At 44.9% G+C, this 21,623-nt stretch overlaps 1 protein-coding gene across 3 annotated transcripts in view; it reads right to left on the bottom strand.

The window, feature by feature from the left end:
* Positions 1 to 21,623, bottom strand: part of Myo5b (myosin VB) — a 299,803-nt gene that overhangs the window by 109,665 nt on the left and 168,515 nt on the right. For all 3 annotated transcript variants that reach the window (XM_070029165.1, XM_070029168.1, XM_070029169.1), the window contains exons 6-10: positions 17,518 to 17,661; positions 15,733 to 15,814; positions 12,128 to 12,235; positions 9,391 to 9,500; positions 2,764 to 3,029 (exon numbers count right to left, since the gene is read on the bottom strand). In XM_070029165.1, coding sequence (XP_069885266.1) covers positions 2,764 to 3,029; positions 9,391 to 9,500; positions 12,128 to 12,235; positions 15,733 to 15,814; positions 17,518 to 17,661 — 710 coding nt within the window. The remainder of the gene's footprint in view (positions 1 to 2,763; positions 3,030 to 9,390; positions 9,501 to 12,127; positions 12,236 to 15,732; positions 15,815 to 17,517; positions 17,662 to 21,623) is intronic.

Raw genomic sequence — 21,623 nt, 5'->3', positions numbered from 1 at the left:
AGACCTGATGGACCACATTAGTACCTGCCTCTCTGTTTTAACAGTTGGGTTTTTATCCCAGAGTTCCTTAACCATTCTCTGACTAGAAGAAAGAGGCTGAAGCAGTCCATGTGTGTGCAGTAACTTCCTGCAGACAAATTAGCTGTGAAGGAGTATGTGTACACATACTTAGCTTTTGCAAGTAGCCTTGTGATACTCAGAGAGATACCCTTGGGCCAACATGATGTATTTTTTCCTCTTCTTCCTAGTCAAAAGAGTGGTGAGAATAGAAACGAGAGAGAAGATGAAAGATGTATGATGTTTTCTTGAGTACAGTTAACTCCCAAGTAGACAGAAGTCTTCTTAACCCTGGTTCTAGCTTGTATATAACTCATTCCCTTGACCTCTACTTGCAGCGTTTGACTACTCTCCAGGAGAAGAGGAGATCACTCCAGGACATGGTTGGGAAGAAATAGATTAGCTTTAGAGAGAGAAGCAGCATTGTTTTATAAAAAAAAAAGAGAAAACAACAGAGATTGCCTAGAAGGAAACAACTCCCTACATGCTCACCAGTGGCTGGGCTGTTGGCCTGTGCTAGGGCTTCCTCTCCTGAGAAGCTGTCAGATGCTCCAAAATGATGGACACATATAGGTTAGGAGTTGACACTAAAACCAGCAGATTGACCCTCTGGTGTGCTGCTGAATGTATTGCTCTAACCATACATCAGCCTTCCCTTGGTATAGTTGTAGGACCTTAGAGAAAATAAGCTCAATTGGAAAAATAGATGCAAATATAAGCACAAGCCCACTTGAAGCCAGAAGCCCAGCTCCCAAAGGCCTCCCATGGATGGGCAGACAGACTGTCACTGGGCTTCTCCAGGGAGGAAGTAACTGCCTACTTAGACTCAAGTCACTGGGATCAGAATCCACAGGTATGCTACTTGCCATAGCAATAGCATGAAGTCACCATGTTTTTACATGCTATTAACAAAAATGAATCTGTATGCTAGTCTTTTTTTTTTTTTTTTTTTTTTTTTGTCGGTCGTGGGGCTTGAACTCTGGGCCTGGGCACTGTCCCCCAGCTCTTCAGCTCAAGGCTAGCGCTCTACCACTTGAGCTACAGCGCCACTTCCGGTTTTCTGGTGGTTTATTGGAGATAGGAGTCTCACGGTCTCTCCTGCCCCGGTTGGCTTTGAACCACGATCCTCAGATCTCAGCTTCCTGAGTAGCTAGGATTACAGGTGTGAGCCACCAGCGCCCGGCTATGCTAGACTTTATGAAGCAGAATTTCAGAAGAATTAGGATTCTTGCCCAGGCTGAGGGAACAAGATCAGATACTACAGTCTAGGATTCTTCAGCTCCTCCGTCAGGAATATAACACTACAGATCAGTGTTTTGGGAAACTCACAAAAATATTTGAGGTGGTTGGAATAATAATTCAGGATCAGTTATTGATAGCCAGGCAGTAAGTTTCCAGAGAGTGACACTGTTCTGTGTTCTTGCAACAGCAGTGACAAGGACTGAGCACACAGCAACATACCTCACTGACCAGAAAGGAAAGGGGCAGGGACTGGCCTGGTCACTCAGCTCAAACCTCTTCTCCAACATGCCTTTCAACAGCAACATTCCCCGTGGTTCCCCTCTCCTTCCCATACTGGGGTTTGGACTCAGGATACAGTTGCTCTCCCTCAGCTTTTTTACTCTACCACTTTAGCCACACGTCTACTTCATATTTTTGATGATTATTGGGAGGAAAAAAAAGAAGCTTACCAGCTTACAGACCAGGCTGTAATTCTCACATCTCAGCCTCCTGAGTAGCTAGGATTATAGGCATGAGCTGCTGGCACCCAGCTAGTGGAACCTTTCTTACTTCATTCTCTATTTTCTTCCCTTTAAGAATCCAGTTTAAATCTTGCCTTCCCTCATAAAGCTTCCCCTACCTATGAAAACAAGTGTGCTCATTCTAGCCTTCAAACTCGATCAGCATAAAGTGCTTGAGCCTTCAGAGGGGCCCTTCTAGCATCTCCTCTGACGCTTCTTGCAATAGTTGGCCCAGGCCTGTGACTGACTTAACTTCAGCATGTTCCTGTGGCCTTAGCAACATCATAAATCAAGTGTCAGTCTTCCTCTCCATAACATATGATGAGCAAGGCCTCAGAGACATATGGGGAGAGCCTGTCTCTGTGTGGGGAAAGGGCTGCTTTGAGGGGATCCCCTTGTTCTCCAACCTCATCACGAGGCGGATACCAGCTGAGTCTCGGCCCTGCTTAGCAGGCTGAAACTCAGCATTGCTATTCTTACTGAGTTGCACTTTGGTGGGTCTGGATTTCTATTTTGAGATCCAGAAGGATTCAATCTATTATTAGCTTAAATGAAAGAGGGCAGGACATTGATAAGGAAAAAAAACTACCAGAGTATTGCAACCCTGATCATATAACGTCAAACAATTCTAAATGCGTCTGCAAAGTGTCTCAGCGAGGGTGCACTACAGCTCAAGTCTTCATGTGAAGCTACAGAAACTGGAGAATGGAGAGGGACTGTGATGTGTAGGCCCATTCAGCTAGTGGTGATAGCATGGATTCAGAGAGGCCTAGCCTGATGGCTAGGCAGGTACACTTCCCCCCTGCCACGCTGCCTCTCCCTGTGAAAAGCATGCGCTTATAAATAGAAGGCCTTTCACTTTACCTTGAGCTCCAAAAGGAAGAGAAATCTCAAGTACAGGGCTGGGCAAAATGACAGTATTTAAATAACCACCCTAACTGCTGACACAGTCAAGAAGGCTTACCCATAGATGTCCAGGACCCCAATGAAGGAGTGCTGCTTCAGGGCGGTATGCAGGGCCTTGTTGATGTGTTCGACAATCCAGCTGAAAAGCTGGGCGTAGATGTGCTTGGCCAGGGCGTTGCGTGCATTGACCACCTGCTGCAGGGACATGGTCTTGACGTAGGTCTCCGAGGTGGTGACCAGCTTGCGATGGCACAGCCAGTGCTCCATCTGGCTGTGCTCCACCCCTAGCAGGCGGCAGAAGTTGTTCAGGTGTTCATCCTCGGGCTGGGGGTGGAGGGAGGGAAGACAGGATCAGGAGGGGTATGAGAGATAAGTTCCTTTCTCATGTTTTCTCTTTGCCCAGAGGGAAAACAAATTGAATTCCAGGTCATCCCAGCACTATGGAACTCCATCCCTTTCTGCCCACTGCAGTAGCTGTTAGCACACGCTGTGAAGCTTCACCTGCTAATGACTAAACTATCAGGGCTTTAAAAAGCAAAATACCTGGCTCCCTCCTGTACTGCCAGGCTGTGGCTGAGTAGCCAGTAGGAGCGGCTGGCCTGAGTGAAGGGAGCAGAATGAGAATGGACAGCTCAGGAATAGAGCCAGGTGCCAGAAGGCAGCAGGTGCACACTGAACAGACAGTTCACATCTGCCAAGGGCCACACGTGGCACTCAGCCACAGCCCAGAAAGAAGTTATCTTCCCACTCAGAAACCCTTCATATGCAAGTTCCAGGTCTTCCTAGCAGGACATCTGAACTGAACCTCAGGCTAAGGCTGGAGGGCATTTTGGAGGCATGTGGTCCCTACCCCACCCTCAAAGCTTCAGATCCCTTTCTGTAATGTGGACCAGCCACTGTCTTCTGGGATAGCAGGATATGGACAATCGATCTAGGGGTTCTACATGCTTTTCCTCAAGTTAGTGGTGGTGTCAATGGGTGTGTTCAGATGTGCTAAGTGAGAAACAGGCTGCTAGTCAGTTGGCAACATCCCTCCCAGGAGTGATGGAACTACCCTCCACTTCCAAGCAGTGTATCTTCTATGCCAGCCACAAAACAGAGCTTTGTTTACATTCTTAAAGCACTTACTGTTTTGGGGAAAACGTTAATCAACAAGGAAATCAACAATCTATCAACAATGCTTGCAATGCTTGTACACACAGCAAAATTATGGACCAGAGTTTGGGGAGAGAGGGAGAGAGAGAGCGAGACAGGGAGAAGGGGAGAGGGAGAGGGGGAGAGGGAGGGAGACAGAGAGGGAGAGGGAGAGAAAAGAGGAGAGAGGGAAAGAAAGGGAGAGAGAGGGGAGAGAGGGACAGAGGGAAAGGAAGAGAGGGAGAGAGAGAGAGAGAGAGAGAGAGAGAGAGAGAGAGAGAGAGAGAGAGAGAGAGAGAGAGAGAGAGAGAGAGAGAGAGAACTGGAAAGAAAGATTCCTCTAGCTTAAGACTCTGTTCCATCCTGGTGAAGCTGAGCCACAGCAGTGTGGTGGCTCACCCAGGTCCCTGACCCCTGCCTACTCTACCTTGCCACTAGCTCTACGGTTGTCTCCAAGAGCCACACTTGAGTCTTGACTCTTGTTTACCCAAACAGCAGTCGTAATACCAGGCTTTTCAGCCCAGAGAAAACCAAAAGTTTCTACAGGGTCTTGTCTTTGCAAAAACATGCCAAGTTTTTTTTTGAGAATTCCCCCTCAGGACACCCCGCAAAGCACCTGTGGTCTTCACAGATTCCTCATCCCAGTGATTCACACTCTCATCTCTGCACCCTGGAAAAGCTGTTATCCCAGCCTCCACTCTTCAGGGGAGTTTATTAACTGAGGCTGAAAAGGAATCCTTGAGAACACGGTGTGCCCTATCCTAATGACTCTACAGTGCATGTAGGACTCATTTTCTGAGAGACCACCTATAGGATTTAAATGGAGATTTGTTCAATGGACAGTAACACAGATAGCTGTCATTTCACACAACATACTGTTTTGACATTTTCTTTTGTCCTACAGGTTTCTAAACTCTATCTACTAAAAAAAAAAGTAAAATAGACGTGTGTGTGTGTGTGTGTGTGTGTGTGTATGTGTGTGTGTATGTGTGTGTGTATGTGTGTGTGTGTGTATGTGTATGTGTGTGTGTGTGTGTGTGTGTGTATGTGTGTGTGTGCGTGCGCGCCAGAACTGGGGCTTGAACTCAAGGTCTTGCACTCTTGTTTGGCTTTTTTACCCAATACTGGTGCTTTATCACTTGAGTCACAGCTCCACTTCTAGCTTTCTTGGTGGATAGAGATAAGAGTCTTACAGACTTTTCTGCTCTGGGTTGGCTTTGAACCTCTACCCTCTCAGATCTCAGCCTCCTAAGTTAGGATTATAGGCATGAGCAAAATAGTTGAATTTTAGAGAAGACCCTCCCCAAACCACAAAGACCAGTGTTTTTCCACAAAGTACTGATGTGGAATGGGAATCACAGAGAACACCAATTGGATTTACTCTCACCAGGCTAAACGCAGCCAAACTGGCCATAGTTAGTGGACCACATGAGGGGAGAGAAGGAAGAGAAAAGAGAGATCAGTCTTTGAAGGAGCAGATCATTCATCTAACCAAAGAACCCTTATGTTTCCAAGGGTTGGGCTCCCAGGAAAACCACTTCCGAACTGCTTTACCTCATTACTCAGATGAAGAAAATGAGGCTCAGTGAGATGCCCTGAAATGTTCTGAAAGGCTGGCTGGGTATGGAGAGTCCTATCTTTTTCACCCACTCAGAAGTGAGGGGTGTCACGGCCACTTATGGCCAGCAGCCTTTCACTGTGTAGCCCTTTCCCTCCCCCGCCCATTGACGCCAACATATGGGATAGAGTTTAGACCCTGGGGACTGCTTGGCAGGCAACAAGTTCAGAGGTGGCAAGTGTCCAATTTACTCCTCTGACCCATTTCCAAGAAATTCTTAATTGCTAGGCACAGCTTTGCAGTTGGATTCCCTGACATTTAAATGGCCTGCCAGCAGCAGACACAGGCAATCTGAGGCCTGCTCTCAGGCACTCTCCCCTCCCTGATGATGCCCATTGTGAGTGCATGCAGTGCAGAAGGACTCACAAGGGAACTTTCTAATAACCACCCAGGGACGGGTTTCCAGCTTGCTCCCACCGCTTCTGACTGTTGATTAAAGGTGCTCACAGAAACTGATTTAACAACCTGAAATTACATTTAAGTATAATTAAGTGATGCTAAATCCTTTAAAAAATAGCCAGCATTATAGGTAGGAGATTAGTTTTATGGGCTCATATTGCCAAATTCAAGGGACAAATTGCTGGTGGCGTCCAAGTAATTCGATGCTATTGAATCTCCAAGGCAACTCTGGCAATCATGGAACACATTCTCATGCTTTAATTAAAAATCAGAACTACCGAGCAGAAGGTAAGCTGCTGATGAGTAGACAGCCTTTCCAACAGGAGGCCCACTTCAGCATCTGAGAGTATACATTCCTGCGGTGGCTACCAGCAGCAACCATGTCATAATGCATTCCTGGAGCTCATACTTGGGTGAGGCATCATGTTCAGAGCCACCAGCAAGTGGAGGATGGCTCAGTTCAAAGGCTCAGAGTTCCAGTAAGAAGTGACACTGAGGCTTAGCATGGTGGCTCACACCTATAACTCTAGCTACTCAGGAGATGGGTATCAAGAAAATTGTGGTTTTATACAAGCCTGGGCCAAGAGCTCATGAGAGCCCCCACCTCAACCACTAAAGGATGGGTGTGGTGGCAAGCACCTGTCATTTCAGCTATGCTGGAAGCATTAATAGGAGTTGCACAATCCAGGACAGCTTGGGAACAGATGAAAATATGTAAAGAATAACTAAAGAAAAAAGGCTGAGGTCATGGCTGAAGTGGTGGAATGTGTGCCTGGCAAGCATGAGACTCTAATTCCATACCCACGATTACCAACAAGACTGGTATAGGAGGAGACCATTGGCTGCATCACTGGCCATTTTGACCCTGGAGAAAGACAATTCATTCTCTAGGTCATAGGTTTTCCTCCCCTGTCCAATGAGCAAAGCTCTCAAGAACCACTGTGGTTCAAACAAGAAGGGTAACTGTCACTACCTCAAGTCACCAAGGGCTCTGAGCCCTTCCCACGCAGGGCTGCACTGACCTTCCTACTCACACTGCAGAGGAGGAAACAGACACAGGAAGGTGAGCGCTTTCCCGAGTCACACATTTAGAAAGTGGCAAAAGCAGGACTTGAACTCTGGCAGCCCTGACTCTGAATCATCACTCCCACCATTCCTCCCATAGCTTAGACTTTGGACCTGAGCTCTCCTTTGTAAATCTCCTTTGTGAGAATGGGGTTGTGCCCCATGGGCTCCACACTTCTCCAGCCCAGGCTGCCTCCCACAGCCCATCAGCACCTGCATCTCTGTCCACTCATCTCCATGGGTGTCTTGATAGTCTCACATTTGAACAGACACCACACGAACAACTCACAAGAAGAACAGGGCCCACAACAGACTTAGTCCTAGCGCTGAACAGGGAAAACAGTCACTCATCAATCAGGAAGAAATACTTTCCTTCTTGCCTGCATGTCCTCAGCTGTCAGGTGCGGAGGATCAGCTGTAAGATCAGAGACATCAGGCTCACAGGCCCACTGCTGGCATTTCCAAAGAGACAGCAGCTCTGTGTGGTGGTGCTATGACTTTGCTGGTTCTCCACTGACCCTTAAGACCTCTGACTGCCTCATCCATGCTCTTGTTTGTACCACCACTGAAGTCTACAGGGCCTCAATCAATCATCCAGCTGTCACTCATAGAGACCTACAAAGACCTGGACAATGTGCAGGTGACATAATGGTCTCATAGTCTGGAAGTTGGGGAAGAAAAGTGGAAAAAGGCAAATAATCCCACAGTGAATGCAAGTAACTCTGCTAAACAACCATGGAGGGGAGGCCCCACGGTGCTGTAAGAATCCACTATAGGGACTGGGTGGAGCTCAGTGGTAGAGTACAGGCATAGCATATTCAAGTTCCCACATCCCAAACACACCACAAGCCAGACTCCATGACAGGGAGATATGCATGAAGAGAAAAGCAGTGGAGAGGAGACGGGTACTGAGTGAGCTGGGGGACAGGCTAGAAGAGTATTGGTCATCTTTCTTGCACTGTGCCAGCCTACAGCAAGTGTTTGTCTATGTAAATGTTCCTATCCTTCTCCATCCCCAATATTGGACAGAATATAACTTCCCTAAGGATACAGAGAACATTTTTCTGGCTATGTGTGCACAGGAAAGGCTCAGATTCTCTCTTGCTAGGGAAATAAACCTCATAGGCAAAATTCCTTGGCCTTACTCAGACAAGGGAGGGTTTGGCTTGAACTAGGGGCTCATCCACCATCTGGCCAGGCTAGAGGTCCTCAGTAGAACCTGCTTGGCCTCATAGCATCACTGCCGCCAGACTATGTACCATGTGCCCCTCTCTCCTCACAGTGGGTGCACAGAGGCACATGAACATAAGATGTCAGAAACTGGCCAGGAGCACCTAACTACCATCTCCAACATCCTGTCCTTCCCCCCTAGGCCCAGGTGAAGGTATGGAGCTCTCACCAGACTTCATGGTCTGTGTGGAGGATGGCAGCAGGCCTGCCAAGAACATTCTTCCTTCACTGGGGGAAAAAGTATGGGCTGAGGGAAAATGGATGATGAGTGCTGCCTAATCCCAGCTAGACTTCCAGTCTCTTTCTCCCTAAGGGGAGGGCTGGCTTAAACTTCTGCTAACTCCCAACCCCTCACCAACAGTAGGAAGTTAATCATGTCCACTCAGATGAAAAAAGAATCAACTTGTGAATGCCCACATTTCTTATTTTGTGGTGTTGTCTTTTGTCTTTTTCCACCTCTGTAGAAAACAAGAATTCATCTCCCTTTGGGTCTTCCCAGGACTTAGTCATAAATGTGTGCAGAACAGGTAGATCCAGGTACAGGCTCATCCACTCGAAGTCAGCATGCCAGATTTAGCCTAGGCCAACAGTACTACATTTTTGAAAGGACAAAACAACTCTGTCCACCTCTCTGCACTGGGACTTATTCCAGCATCTGCCCATCTGCCACAAATCAGCTGCTACACTGGGCACCAGAAAATAACCTCTATCATAAGTCTTTATAGAGCACTTTATAGGCCGTAGGAGTTTGACACAGATGTCTCACTTAATATTCTATCTCAGACTGGGGGCAGCTTGGTAAGTGTTATCAATGTGATCACCTGTCTTGACCACAAGCTCCTTTGAAGCAATCACCAGGAATGACGTCCAATACTGCTTCATCTCTTCGCTACAGAAACCTCAGTTGAGCTCAAATAGTGCTCAATGGATTGATGACAAGTTGTGGGCTTCCGTGTACCTCGGGGGCTTTGGGAAATCAACCCATCAAAAAGACTTTATTGAATAGCCACTAAATCCTATACCCTCCATGATAGCAATTTGATGGCAGCTGATTTGGAATGGATTGGTTCTTTAGAAAAAAAAATTATCAGCAAGTGAACAGGTGCCATTACTGTAAAGAATAAATAACTTAAATAACTTGGGGTGCCCTCTAAATACAAAGGCACATTTCGGTTGTATCAGGCTGCAGGCATTGAGTCAACGGTGTACATTTTATCTCTGGCACTGGGTGCAACTTACTGATATGCTGCAGGAGTCCCCATCCCGCTCGGCCTGAATCTCCACACTTCCAAGGTGTAAGATGGAAGCAATTATCTTAAAAATGCTTATCTGATGGGACTCTCGCACTCCTGGAAAGGGGGAAAAATGGAGAGAATGAATAACACTCAATATCCACGGCTTTGATAGAAAGGCCATTTCACTCTTATTAAGGACTTAAAAAAAAAGTTTGATTTTTCTTTCTGAGCCAATGACTCCTAAAACGGTCCAGACTGCAAACCAAGTAATTACCACTCACAGAAACAGCTCAGAGGGCAAAGGGGCTCTGAGGCCAAAAAGGAAATCTCCTCATTCTGATTATCTCCATCATTCCAGATGGGGCACACTACCGTTTAACTTCTCCAAGAGCACAAGGGAGGTAGCAGTCACCCAGACTCATTCTGGACTTCACCGCAGCCACTTTATGGATGTTTTTAAGAGTTTACTAAGAATGGTTATTTATCTGTAGTCATTTTTTATCCCAACATAATATCCTACAAACATCTATGACATGCATCCTCAGAGCCAACTGGGGAAGGGGAGAAGACCCCAGAAATTGAATGATCCAGGGGCCAGCCAGTCCACTGGCTCATGGCCAGTCCCAGCAGGGCAGTGGGTTATTAGTGCCATTACATAGGTTCCCTTATGTGCGACAGACAGATACACCTACAAATACAATGGTCAAATCTGTTATAGCCTCGCCTCATGTGAATTACCAAAGGCATGAACAATCTCTTAACATTAGAGTTAGCTTGAAGGCATTGTCATTTCTTTTTAAATTCCAACCTTATGACAAAAGCTATAGAATGATATAATGTCCATTTAAGAAATGATACAAGTTATTCCATTTCCTTATCAGCTGACGCTACTTATCTTTAAGGCAATAGTTTACTGGGGCTGAAAAGGGTGAGTAAACACCTTAAAAGGGAGGCACAGGCATGTCATGCCAAGATTTAAAATTTCTCCTGATAAATCCAGGTACTAGAGGCTCACACCTCTAATCCTAGCTAATCAGAAGGCTGAGAATCAAGGTATGAAACCAGCCTGGGGCATCAAAATCCATGAGACTCTTATCTCCAACTAACTACCTCCCAAAAAATGTGAAAATGTGGCTGTGGTTCAAGTGGTAGAGTGCTAGCCTTGAGAAAATTTAAAAAAAACAAAAACCTCAGGGACAGAGCCCAAGCCCTAAGCTCAAGCCCTAGGACTGGTGTACACATGTGCACACATGCACAAACACACATATACATGTGCACAGAGAAATTCCTTATATAGACTATTTAGGAAGAGGAAAAGAACCAGTGGGAGTGGAGAGGAGGGACAAGTGGAGACAAAAAGTGGAGGTTAAATGTGATCAAATTATTGTATATACATATATGAAGATGCCATAGGAAAGGTCCATTCTGTACCACTTGCTGAGTTCTAGGCTGACTTCTCATACTTTTGCATTTTCTTGTCTACAGGTCCCAGGAACTGACACTTCAATTTGTTTTCTTTTGTTTTTACCCACATATTAAATTTGCATCACTTAATCATATGAGGGAGTTTCAGTGCTGACATGTTGAACTGAACATTTCAATTTCCAATTAAAAAAAGGTTACCACTGAGTACTGGTGGCTTATGCCTATAATCCTAGCTACTCAGGAGGCTGAGATCTGAGGATTACAGTTTGAAGCCAGTCCAGGCAGGAAAGTCTGTGAGATTATTTATTTCCAATTAACCAGCAAAAAGCCAGGAGAGGCCTGTGGCTAGCCTTCAGCAAAACCAAAACCAAAAGTAAGTCAGGGACAATGCTCAGACCCTAAATTCAAGCTCCAGGATCAACACTAAAAATACAAAAAAAAAAATAGAAAAGAAAAAAAGAGAAAGGGTTACTTTCTATCTTGCTACCTGGAGTCTCTTCTTCCCAAAATGAGCAGGGAAGAAGTCCAATTTCCTCCATCTCTACCATCCCTGCCTGTCCCTGAAGGGCAGAGAGAAATTCTTGTTTTCAGGATTTCACTGCTAAGCTTTAAAGGGAAACAGCTATCACTTAGCACTATGTATGTGTGATAGAGCTACCAGACTCATGGACTGCTTCCTGATCAGAGTCCATGACCAGTACACAGGTGATCTGGCCCCAGTGGAGGCTTCTTTTTGTGCAGGCACACTGCTTCAGAACCCAAACTATAGCACAAAAAGACATAACTATTTGGATTTTTTTATTTTTTAATGGATAAAAAGGGATACTTTCCAGTGCCTGCAAAACTACTCTCAAAATCCTCTATTATTTTTATGCCTGTGCCAGGGCTTGAAGTTAGGACCTCATACTCTCACTTGGATTTTTTTGCTTAAGGCTGGTGCTCTACCACTTGGACCACCACTCCACTTCCAGCTTATTGGTGGTTAGTTGGAGCTGAGTCTCATGGGCTTTCCTGAATGGACTGGCTTTAAATTGTGATCCTCAGATCTCAACCTCCTGAGTAGCTAAGATTACAGGCATAAGCCACCAGCACTTCGCCTCAAAATTTTATCTAAAAGAAGTCTAACTAATCTCCAAATTTTAAGCTTTGGTGCCTGAAAGTTAGGATGGATCAGTGTTAAGATGACATTCACCAAGGGCAAGAGGGCTTTGCTCCATTAGCTCATGAAGGCTGGCAGGTTAAGAGTGTATCACCCTGCTTCCTCCCCTCGATGGGATCAGCCCCTGGCCTGTTTCTCCCACTAGGAGGCCACTTACCAAGGAGTGTGAAGGCTTGTCTAGTCTTCTCAAAATCCTCTGCATCATCTACACCCTCAATCCATGTGTCTCCTCCTTGTGACGTATAGAAAAAGTCCTCTGCACGTGCTGGGAATAGCAAGGGAAATAAGGCGTAAGACAGTGGAAAGCTTCTACCTAGTCATCCACAGGTCATGACCCTGGAGAACTTCTACAGCCTGACCATGTATCCCAGATACATTTTGGCCCCAGAGAATTTAAAAAATTCTTTATGCACAATAGCACATGGAGAGGAAACTGAACAATGAAAAAGAAAACTACATTACAACGACTCAATGTGCTGCTGTACATATGGGGGAAACCACATTACTAAAAAAGATCAATTGGTCACAGATAGTTCAGTTTAATAGGATCCACTCCAGATTTGTTTTCGAAGAGGATCTGGCATTCCCAAGTACAATGTATGCTTAGAGGAATCGCCCTCTGTGACTTCAGATAATCGGCATCTGACCACCTCTGCTTCTGGCTTTTTTGGTAGTTAATTGGAGATAAGAGTTTCATGGACTTTCTTGCCCAGGCTAGCTTCCAACCACAGTCCTCAGATCTCAGCCTCCTGAGTAGCTAAGATTACAGGCATAAGCCACTGATATCCATCTCAGAAGTGAATTTTTATGAAAAATAAAATCACATCAGATCTTTGCTGAAGATAGCATATCTAATACATTTATAGCTAACTACTCTGCAAGTTTGAGAATTGAGCAATATAACAATTTAAAGCCTTGATAAAAGCAAATTTTCTCATTTACGTTCATTTTTAGGACATTTCAGCTGACAGCTTTTATGGTGACACCTGTAGTTGACTGACCGTATTTGCTCCCACTCTTTGGATAAGAAAACTGAGGAACATGTGGCTGCAAGGCTCACCAGGGGCTGGTCAAGCCTGGGAGCCAACTACTGGATGCTCCTATTGTAGACATGATCATTTATCTTTGCCATTAACAAAACCTAACTCATCAAGCATCAGCCAAGCACATCAACATCACCCTGATGTCTGAGGACACTGGGTTTCCATAAGAAGGAAGGCATATTCAGTATCTTTTACACTGTCAACATTCTGGGTCCTACTAACTGCTCTAAGCCTATTCTCATTTCACAACTTCAGGCTCAGCTGGATCACTTGTTCAGACCGAGGCTTACCATGCAGGGGCCACTTGGATCAGCAGTAGTATTCCCATTAATCCCATTCAGATCAATGTAGTCATCTCCTTAAGATGACAGAATCTACTTCAGGCCTGCAACTCGTTAGTACCACACAGCAGACCCTTGTAATAGGAATTAAGCAAATGGCACATAGTCAGTTCTCCTCCACCCACCCAGTCTGCCTGCAAGTCAGTCTTTCAGGCCTGTCAAGCCAGTACTTAACTGCTTCACCTGGCAGATACTGGGCCAGGCAGTAAACAGTCCACAGAGGAGGCACAAATCAATGATATGAGTGCTAGACCATCAAGGTCAAAATCACAGGCTTGTAACCAGGGGAGGCTGTACTCTAAGCTGTCCAAGGCAAGAGGTGGTTTATTAAACTGATCAGCATACCTACAGAGAGAGAGAGAGGGAGTAGAGGGAGGAGATAGAGGGAGGGAGGGAGGGATGGATAGGGAGAGGAAGAGGGAGAGAGAGAATGTGTACAAGGAGGGTATAAAGGGAGGGAGGGAGAGAGAGAGAGGGAGGGGGGAGAGTGAGAGGAGAGAGAAACTTATTTCTTAATCACTAGAAGGATGTATTTAAGGGGAAAAGGGCTCCTTGTACCTGTAATGTGTTTGCTTATAAATTCACTGGACTTGGAAAAGAAGAAGGATGTGAGACAGCTGTAAAGAATCACTTGGAGCCGCTGCCTAGTCCTTCATTAATTTGACTTTTTCAGCTCCTTGACCAGGGTTATCAGTGGAACCAAACACCAAGCCTCAGGGCTCAAAGCTGAACTCTGCAGAGCACAAGAGCCTCTTCATTTTACTCTGAGATGCTAAGATGTAAGAAATTGATCAAACTGGGTACTTTTAAGGAGTTCCAGTTGGGAGTCCAAGTAATCTGTACCTTTCTCAGACACAGGATAAGGAAAAGCAATCTGAACCTCAACATAACTTATTTAAGTGGAGACAAACTAGGATTTCTTTTCTATTTAAGTGTGGGACAAAGTGGTCAAAAAATAGCCTAGTAAGCTGGGCGCCAATGGCTCATGCCTATAATCTTAGCTATTCAGGAGGCTGAGATCTGAGGATCATGGTTTGAAGCCAACTGGGGCAGAAAAGCCCCTATGAGACTCCAATTAACCACAGGGAAAAAAAAACTGAAAGTGGTGCTGCGGCTCAAGTGGTAGAGCGCTAGCCTTGAGCAAAAGGAGCCCAGGGACAGCGCCCAGGCCCAGAGTTCAAGTCCCAGCACTGGCAGGTAGATCTTGACACTATTTGGTCATTCTTTATAAAATTGACCTTTTCTTTTTTTGGGGGAGGAGGGTCCCATTTCCTGCACATTAAACTTGAAAAGATCCACTGGGCCCAGGCCCTACTCTGGGAAGACAAGAGGAGGATGGCAGTGGTCCATAATGTGGCTATCTGGGCACATGTGACTGAGAGCCAGAATTAGAGCCATGAGGCACCAGATCAGGACAATTCTCAAACAAGGGGCACCTGCTCTCCCAAGCAGAAAACATGCAGTCCTTGTCCTCCAGGAGGTTATGATGACCCAAGGAGAATGTGGCTCACAAGCCACTAGAGAACAGGACACACGGTCACAGTGGATGTCCTCCACAGTGAATATGCCTGCCCCGCGTGCCTTCCGGTCTGCCTGGCAGGCCAAGCGAAGGCAGGACTCACAGGTGTTTTGTTCAATCCTCTATCTCCAGCAACCAAAACTAATTGACATTCATAATCTAAAATTTCTAGATTCTCATGGCCAGCACATATTTTTCTTATGATGCCTAAAGTAGAAAACAACCTTTTTTTCCTTTCTTTCCTTCTTTTCTTCTTTCTTTCCTTTTTTGAGTACTAGGGTTTGAACTCGGGGTCTTATGCTTGTTAGGTAAGCACTATTACTTAAGTGACACTATCAGCCCTTTCTGCTTGGCTAATTTTCAAATAAGATGTTCTATTTATGCCTGGGCTCTCCTGGATGGTCCTATTTATGCCTTCTACGTAGCTGGGATGAGCGGCACTCACTATCATGCTCAGCTTTTTATTGGCTGAGATGGGGTCTCATAAACTTTTGCCCAGACTGGCATGGCACCAGGATCCTCCCAATCTCAGCTTCCCTAGTAGCTAAGATTATAGGCATGAGCTACTGCACCCAGCTGAAAACACAGACATGAAATGAAGGCATATCCTATGCAAAACATGCTTCCACCTCTACCACTTATTCCCTCACATATGTATTACAACAGGGGGCCTGGGTATAGTCAACACCGTTTTATTATGTGGGCAGTGAAGATCAGCCAGGTCTAAGGATCAAGGCCCAATCAAGGTTAGATCTGAAACAAGAACTTACAATAGAAGGCTATGAGTAACACTAGCCACAACGGCAGCTCCTCCCCTCTCTCGCCCACCTCAGAGGACAGCAGGAATCTATTAACTTACTTAGTGCCAGCTCTTTAAATTCTGGGAGATTGGCAACTGCACAGAGCTGGTAAAAGATGTGGTAGTTCCTTTCATCATCCGCCTGGAGGAGAAAAAAGTGAAGCAGTTTAGGGCAGTGACTCTCCCAACTCCCATCATCCTCTCTGTTCCCAAGTGCTACAGTGGTAGGAGCTGATTCCAGACTCTCTTTTAGGTTTTCTTCCACAGCCCTCCCATATCACTTGCCACTGACTGACTTCCTGTTCCCTCTTATGGGGCCTAATACCCTGAGGAGGTTCACTTTCTGATTTATGCAAAATCATGCACTTCTTTTTCTCCTATATCGAGCACCACTGCTATTCCAGGCATGATGGGAAGTCAGTCACTGCACGAGTACTTATTCAGCCAAGCTCTTGAACAACTGCTTTGCAAAATATCATTCCCCTGCTCCAAACTCCTTTTCTCCTCTGGAGGCTTGGAGCTAAGTCAAAGCTGCCCTGGCCCATCCCGTCCGGCTGGGCAGTGGGGAACATCTACCACTGAGAGGAATCCAGCCGACACTCATGGCCAGACTGGCCCTACACTGACCCAGAGAGCCAAAGGCAGAGGAAGGCTCAGGAGGGAGTGCCACGGGCAGCACGTCGCAGTCATCCATAGCTGCTCTCTACACTGAGGTGAGGGATGTGGGCTGGTCAACCCAACGCATGAGCCACAAAGTTGGACAACAAAATGAAGAGTGGAGATAGCTAAAAAATAAATCTTCCACCTTTGCTAAGCATGAGCATGGAGCCATCACCAGAGAACCAATGGCAGAGGCGGCCCTGAAGTCTCTGAGGGCAGCAGAAACATGAGAACCAGGAAGCCACCGTGCCCAGAGGCAGTGGGCAGGCAACTCAAGCCAGCACAAGTGCTTGTCACCTCGGTTCAGGGCCTGAGGACAGTGGTAGAATGGGGATGTGGCACTGACCACCATCCAAAGCAAGTGAAGGAGGAAAAGGGACACAAACAGGCAGAGCTCAGATGGACAGGAGGACATGGAAGGAGAGAAAGAGCAAGACTCAAGTCAAGGAAGAGACTCAATTTACTTGAAAAGGAAACTAAATAGAAGGCTAAGTATATACATGTACATATATACTCACGTATTCACATAACATTATGTGAAAACTGAGCCCACAGACTCTGCCATTCCCCAATCACAAGACTATAAAATCCACAAGGACAAGGACTGCCTTATTCTTTGCTGCTACACAATAGCCCTTCAATATGTGTTACTGATTGGATCAAAAAACAATATTGTATCTGGTACAGTGGTTCATGCCTCTAATCCCAGCTACCTGGGAGGTAGAGATCAGGAAGATTATGAATCAAGGCCAGGCCCGGAGGGGGGAAATTAGTAAGACTCCCATCTCAATAAGTAAGTTGTATGTGGTGGCATGTTATCTGTGTCCTAGCTACAGGAGACCACAAATAGGAGGATCAGGGTCTAGGCTTAGCCCTAGGTAGAAAAAAAGAAAAGAAAAAAGGCTAAAAAGAGCTGGAGGTATGGCTCTCGTGGCTGAGTATCCTAACAAGTGCTAGGCCCTGAGTTCAAACCTCAGTTACCACAAAGAATAAAATGAAAAAAAATTATTGTACAAAACATTTTGTACCCTACTACCTTTTCCATTTCGATGAATACTTATGATGAAAGAAAACCCGAGAACAAGAACATGCAAATTCCAGGCTTAAAAGACAGACTGCTGCTGCCAGGGCATGGAGAAGGAAGGGGGTAAAGCATGGTTATTCATTCTGAGGCCAAGCACTCACCTGGAAGACCACCCTGGACTTCTCCAGCAGGTAGGTCCTCATGTTGGCTCCGATGATGTGGTACCTTTTGTCGAAGCCAATCTGAATGTACTTCCCAAAGCGACTGCTGTTGTCATTGCGGGTGGTTTTGGCATTCCCGATGGCCTGGACAGAACCATAACGGAAAGGAGAACAAAAGTGATGGCTTTTGAATTTCATGGCGGTAGAACTCTGGTAGCCTCCGTCCCCTCTCTCACCTCCTCACTTGCTGAACATCTCTACTATCATGATGACAAAGGGCGGTTAGAAATTCTGTTTTCTTACTTAAAACAAAAAACATTTCATTTTCCGGTCTCTTTCACTCCTAAGGAAGGCCAACGGGAGTAATGAGTTGATTAATCATTCCACAAAGGATTAATCTCTCTTTCTCCTTTTTTTCTGCCTAGAATGCACATGTAATGGCTACCGCCATAGCAGTTATATTGGGACCATGAAGGAAAGGCCTAGAGAAGCAGAGAACTAAGCTCTAAAACCTTTAAGTAGTGGCATTGCCCAGTTCAGAAAGTTCTGAACTTTCTGTGAAGAACCAGCCTTTCTGTATTTAACCAACTGTGAAGAGATCTACAATTACACAGTCAAGTGTTATTCCCAGATGATAAATGGAACTTCTTAGAAAAAGACCACAAGTACACACACATATACACACATATACACACACATACACATACACACACACACACACACACACACACACACACTCATTCTTACAAATCGGGAAGCTGTCACCCTTTTGGTATCACTTGCTGTATAAGGATATAATTCAAAACACTGCCGCACCTTTATAAATGGCTGGTCTCGTATGAATATTCAGTTCTATACTACTAAAATGTTGGTAATAAATCCCTTAATATTTTAATCCCTTTTACATACTTACATTTTGAGATGGTTCAAACACTTGAAAAATGACCAGCTATAACTTTTCAGTGGTCTATGAAATCGGAATACAAAGAACTTGAAAGAGACGTCAAATTCCCAATCTACTCTGGCCCAATAGAGTCCACGCCACAGAGCTGCTAGTATCTGCTGACACCGAAGCCAGCATCTATAACTAACCATCTATAGCTAAAGTTCAGCCAGCATCTATAGCTAAGGAGCTAGCAGCCTAGCTGAGGGCTCATCACTATTGCTTCAGAAAACTGACCTCTAATACTCATGAAAACATCCAGTTAAGTCTCCACAAACAAAACCTTGGGGAGAGACCTGGGGTCATGTGATTGGTTCATGTAAGTCTAGGCCTCACTGTGCACTAGGGAAGTAGTTCAGTCCAGTACTGGCCCGCTATCCTCTACCTACTCACTGGCCACACCCCCAATACAGCCAATATGAATGTCCAAAATGGTAGAACAACTTCCCACTTTTCTCTGTCATGCTACCATGGCCTTCGCCCATTTCACCATCATCTCTGTTCTAGACAAGTTCCATAGAAGACTGGTCTCCCTCTTGTCTCTCATTTCTAAGTCTCCACTTGATTGCCTAGGGATTCTTGTAAAATGTGAACCCAATCATATTTCCTGTGTAAAATGGTTCAGTGTCTTCTATTACCCTTTAAGTTAGTTGTAAATCCCCAGCACAGCTTATGTGCCTGGCAGGATCTGGGCCAGCCTTGCTTCTCATCATTCTTGCCCTTGGTCCTCAGCTTCTAACAACCTTGGACACCTTTTTTCTTTCTCAAAAGCCCTATATGCTCTCTGGCCCACCCAAGTTTCACATATGCAGTTCCTTCTGCCAGGGACACTTCCCATGGCTCCTGGAACCTGAACAGCAATTCTTCCTTCAAGTCTCAACCTTAAGTGAGGCAGGTCTGACCACATCCCCTCACTTATACCCAGACAAAAGGAGCTCCTCTTGCTCTCCTAGACCCTACATATCTCTTATCCCTGCCCCTTGTGCCATATGCAATTGGCTATCTTATGTCCAGGAAAGCAGGAATCTATAATTTCTTCCACAAGGCTGCTCCAGCACCATTCCCATTACCCATCACAGACTGGGATTTGTCAATAGATTGTTGCAGTGATCCAGGTCTGTCTGGATGATGATAAGGCAGGTTGCATTCCCTAAAATGTTAGTAGAAGTTAGCACTTCCCAGATCCCCATCATTAGCTAGAAGTTGGACTTGGCTATTATTTAGTTCCAACAAGAACTCAATGAGATAGCTATTATTACCCTTCATCACACTTAGGAGGAAAATATAGACTCAGGAAGATCAAGTAATGTGCCTAGGGTTACATGGCTGGAAGTGGCCATGCCAAAACCTAAATTCAGATACAACTGGGTCAGAAGTGGGTGCTCAGTCTCTGGGGACTCATAGTCACCTATACTTTGCCATCTATCTCCAAGTTCACCACCCACACCACACCCACCCACACCAGACAGGGTGCTGATACAGACATGGCCAACTTCTACAGCTCAAATGGCCAAGTTGAATCAAAGGTAAAGACAGAAATACCAATTCTCACTTTTACTTCTCTGGAAAGAGAATGAGAAAGCTTCTCAGAAGATGCTGGGAAAGCAACTCATTACCCTGAAACTTGCAAATAAAGAATCAAACCATGTGCCTTAACATTCCTGTGTAACCTGCATTTTGGGGCCACTCTACCACGTGAGGTAAATTTAGAACCTCTTCTATCACACATTCCTGATGCCAAGCAGTTCTGCCAAAGCACAAGAGGCGAAGCAACCATCGACTACATTCTCTGAAGGCACGAGCAAAATAAAGCTCTCTTCCCTTAAAAGAAAACAAAGCACAAAGAACATTTGAGTTTTCCTAATATGCTAGACACTGGGGTAAGATCTGGTGAATTAAAAAATAAATAAAGAATTACACTAAAAAAGAAAAAAAGAAAACAAAGCAGCATCTCAGAGGAACTCAATGATTGGCAAGGAGATATTTTCTTCATAGATTGATTCCACCTAATGCAGAAGTAATAATAGTAAGAATATTACCACAGCAAACCTCTGATGAGTTAATAGATTGAGGCATAGCAGCGGATGGATGCCAACATCATAAAAAGGACAGACAGATATTCTGTGCCTCTTGATGAAGCCCACAGGATTGTCTAGAGAAGATTCTTATAAAAACCAAACAATCTAAACAAGCATCTAAAATTTTACTACCCTTCTACAGGAAAGGGACAAAGGGACATGTTGATCTTTGTGAGGATGCAACCAGCACAAGCCAGCTTCTGGAAAGTTCTAAGGACTGTCTAGCGTCAATGAATTAAGTTTAAAATTCCAAAGAAAAAGATTTCACATGTCTTGATTTGTAAGAAGGCAATAAAATCCTTTACCACATTCTTTATTATTTAGACATATATATGTCTAAATATATATTATATATATATGAACAACAATGTATTGGTATAGTTTCAACATGATTGGATGACTGGGTTGTACAATAATAAAAAAGTAGATATTGTGGAGTATGGAAATAGAGAAGGGAGCAATTAGCCATACCTGGCAGAAAGGGAAAGCTGAAGTGATTCTTAGGATAGAATTGTAGCAATGGGGAAGGAAAAGGGATAAAGTTATGAATATAGGGTAGACAAAGGGGTTAGTGGGTATCACAGAGCTCAGGCAAGTGTGAAGTAGACAGAGGGTATGCAGGAGGGCAGAGTCTTGTTTGGATGGGTTAATAGTTATAGGATTTCTTATTTTTCATTTTTTTCCTTTTTTATTGTGAAAATACTTCACAGAGGAGTTACAATTACATGGGCAAGATAATGAGTACATTTCTTATCAATCATTGTAGCCTCCTCCTTTGTTTCCCCTTCCCATCCCTTCCCATCCCTTCTCATACCCCACTCCAATTCCCCCCCCCCCACCAAAGTTGTAAAGTTCGTTTTCAACATAATCTCATTGTTGCAAGGGGTCCACCTGTATCCCTATTTAAACGATTTGTTTTTCCCCTTCCCCTCCACAAATTATACCAACATCAAATACAGTGAAAGCAGGGGTTTTACCCTGGGGGAGGGACATACAAAGCAACAAAGAAATAATCTTATAAATGTGTTAGAAACAATTGCATGAAAGAAAAAAAACATTTGAATACATATCTTAGGGTTCATTTC

This window comes from Dipodomys merriami, unplaced genomic scaffold, assembly GCF_024711535.1.
Source record: "Dipodomys merriami isolate MVZ:Mamm:240054 unplaced genomic scaffold, mDipMer1.0.p SCAF_2, whole genome shotgun sequence".
Lineage (NCBI taxonomy): Eukaryota > Metazoa > Chordata > Mammalia > Rodentia > Heteromyidae > Dipodomys > Dipodomys merriami.
This window is presented reverse-complemented; position numbering and strand designations above follow the sequence as displayed.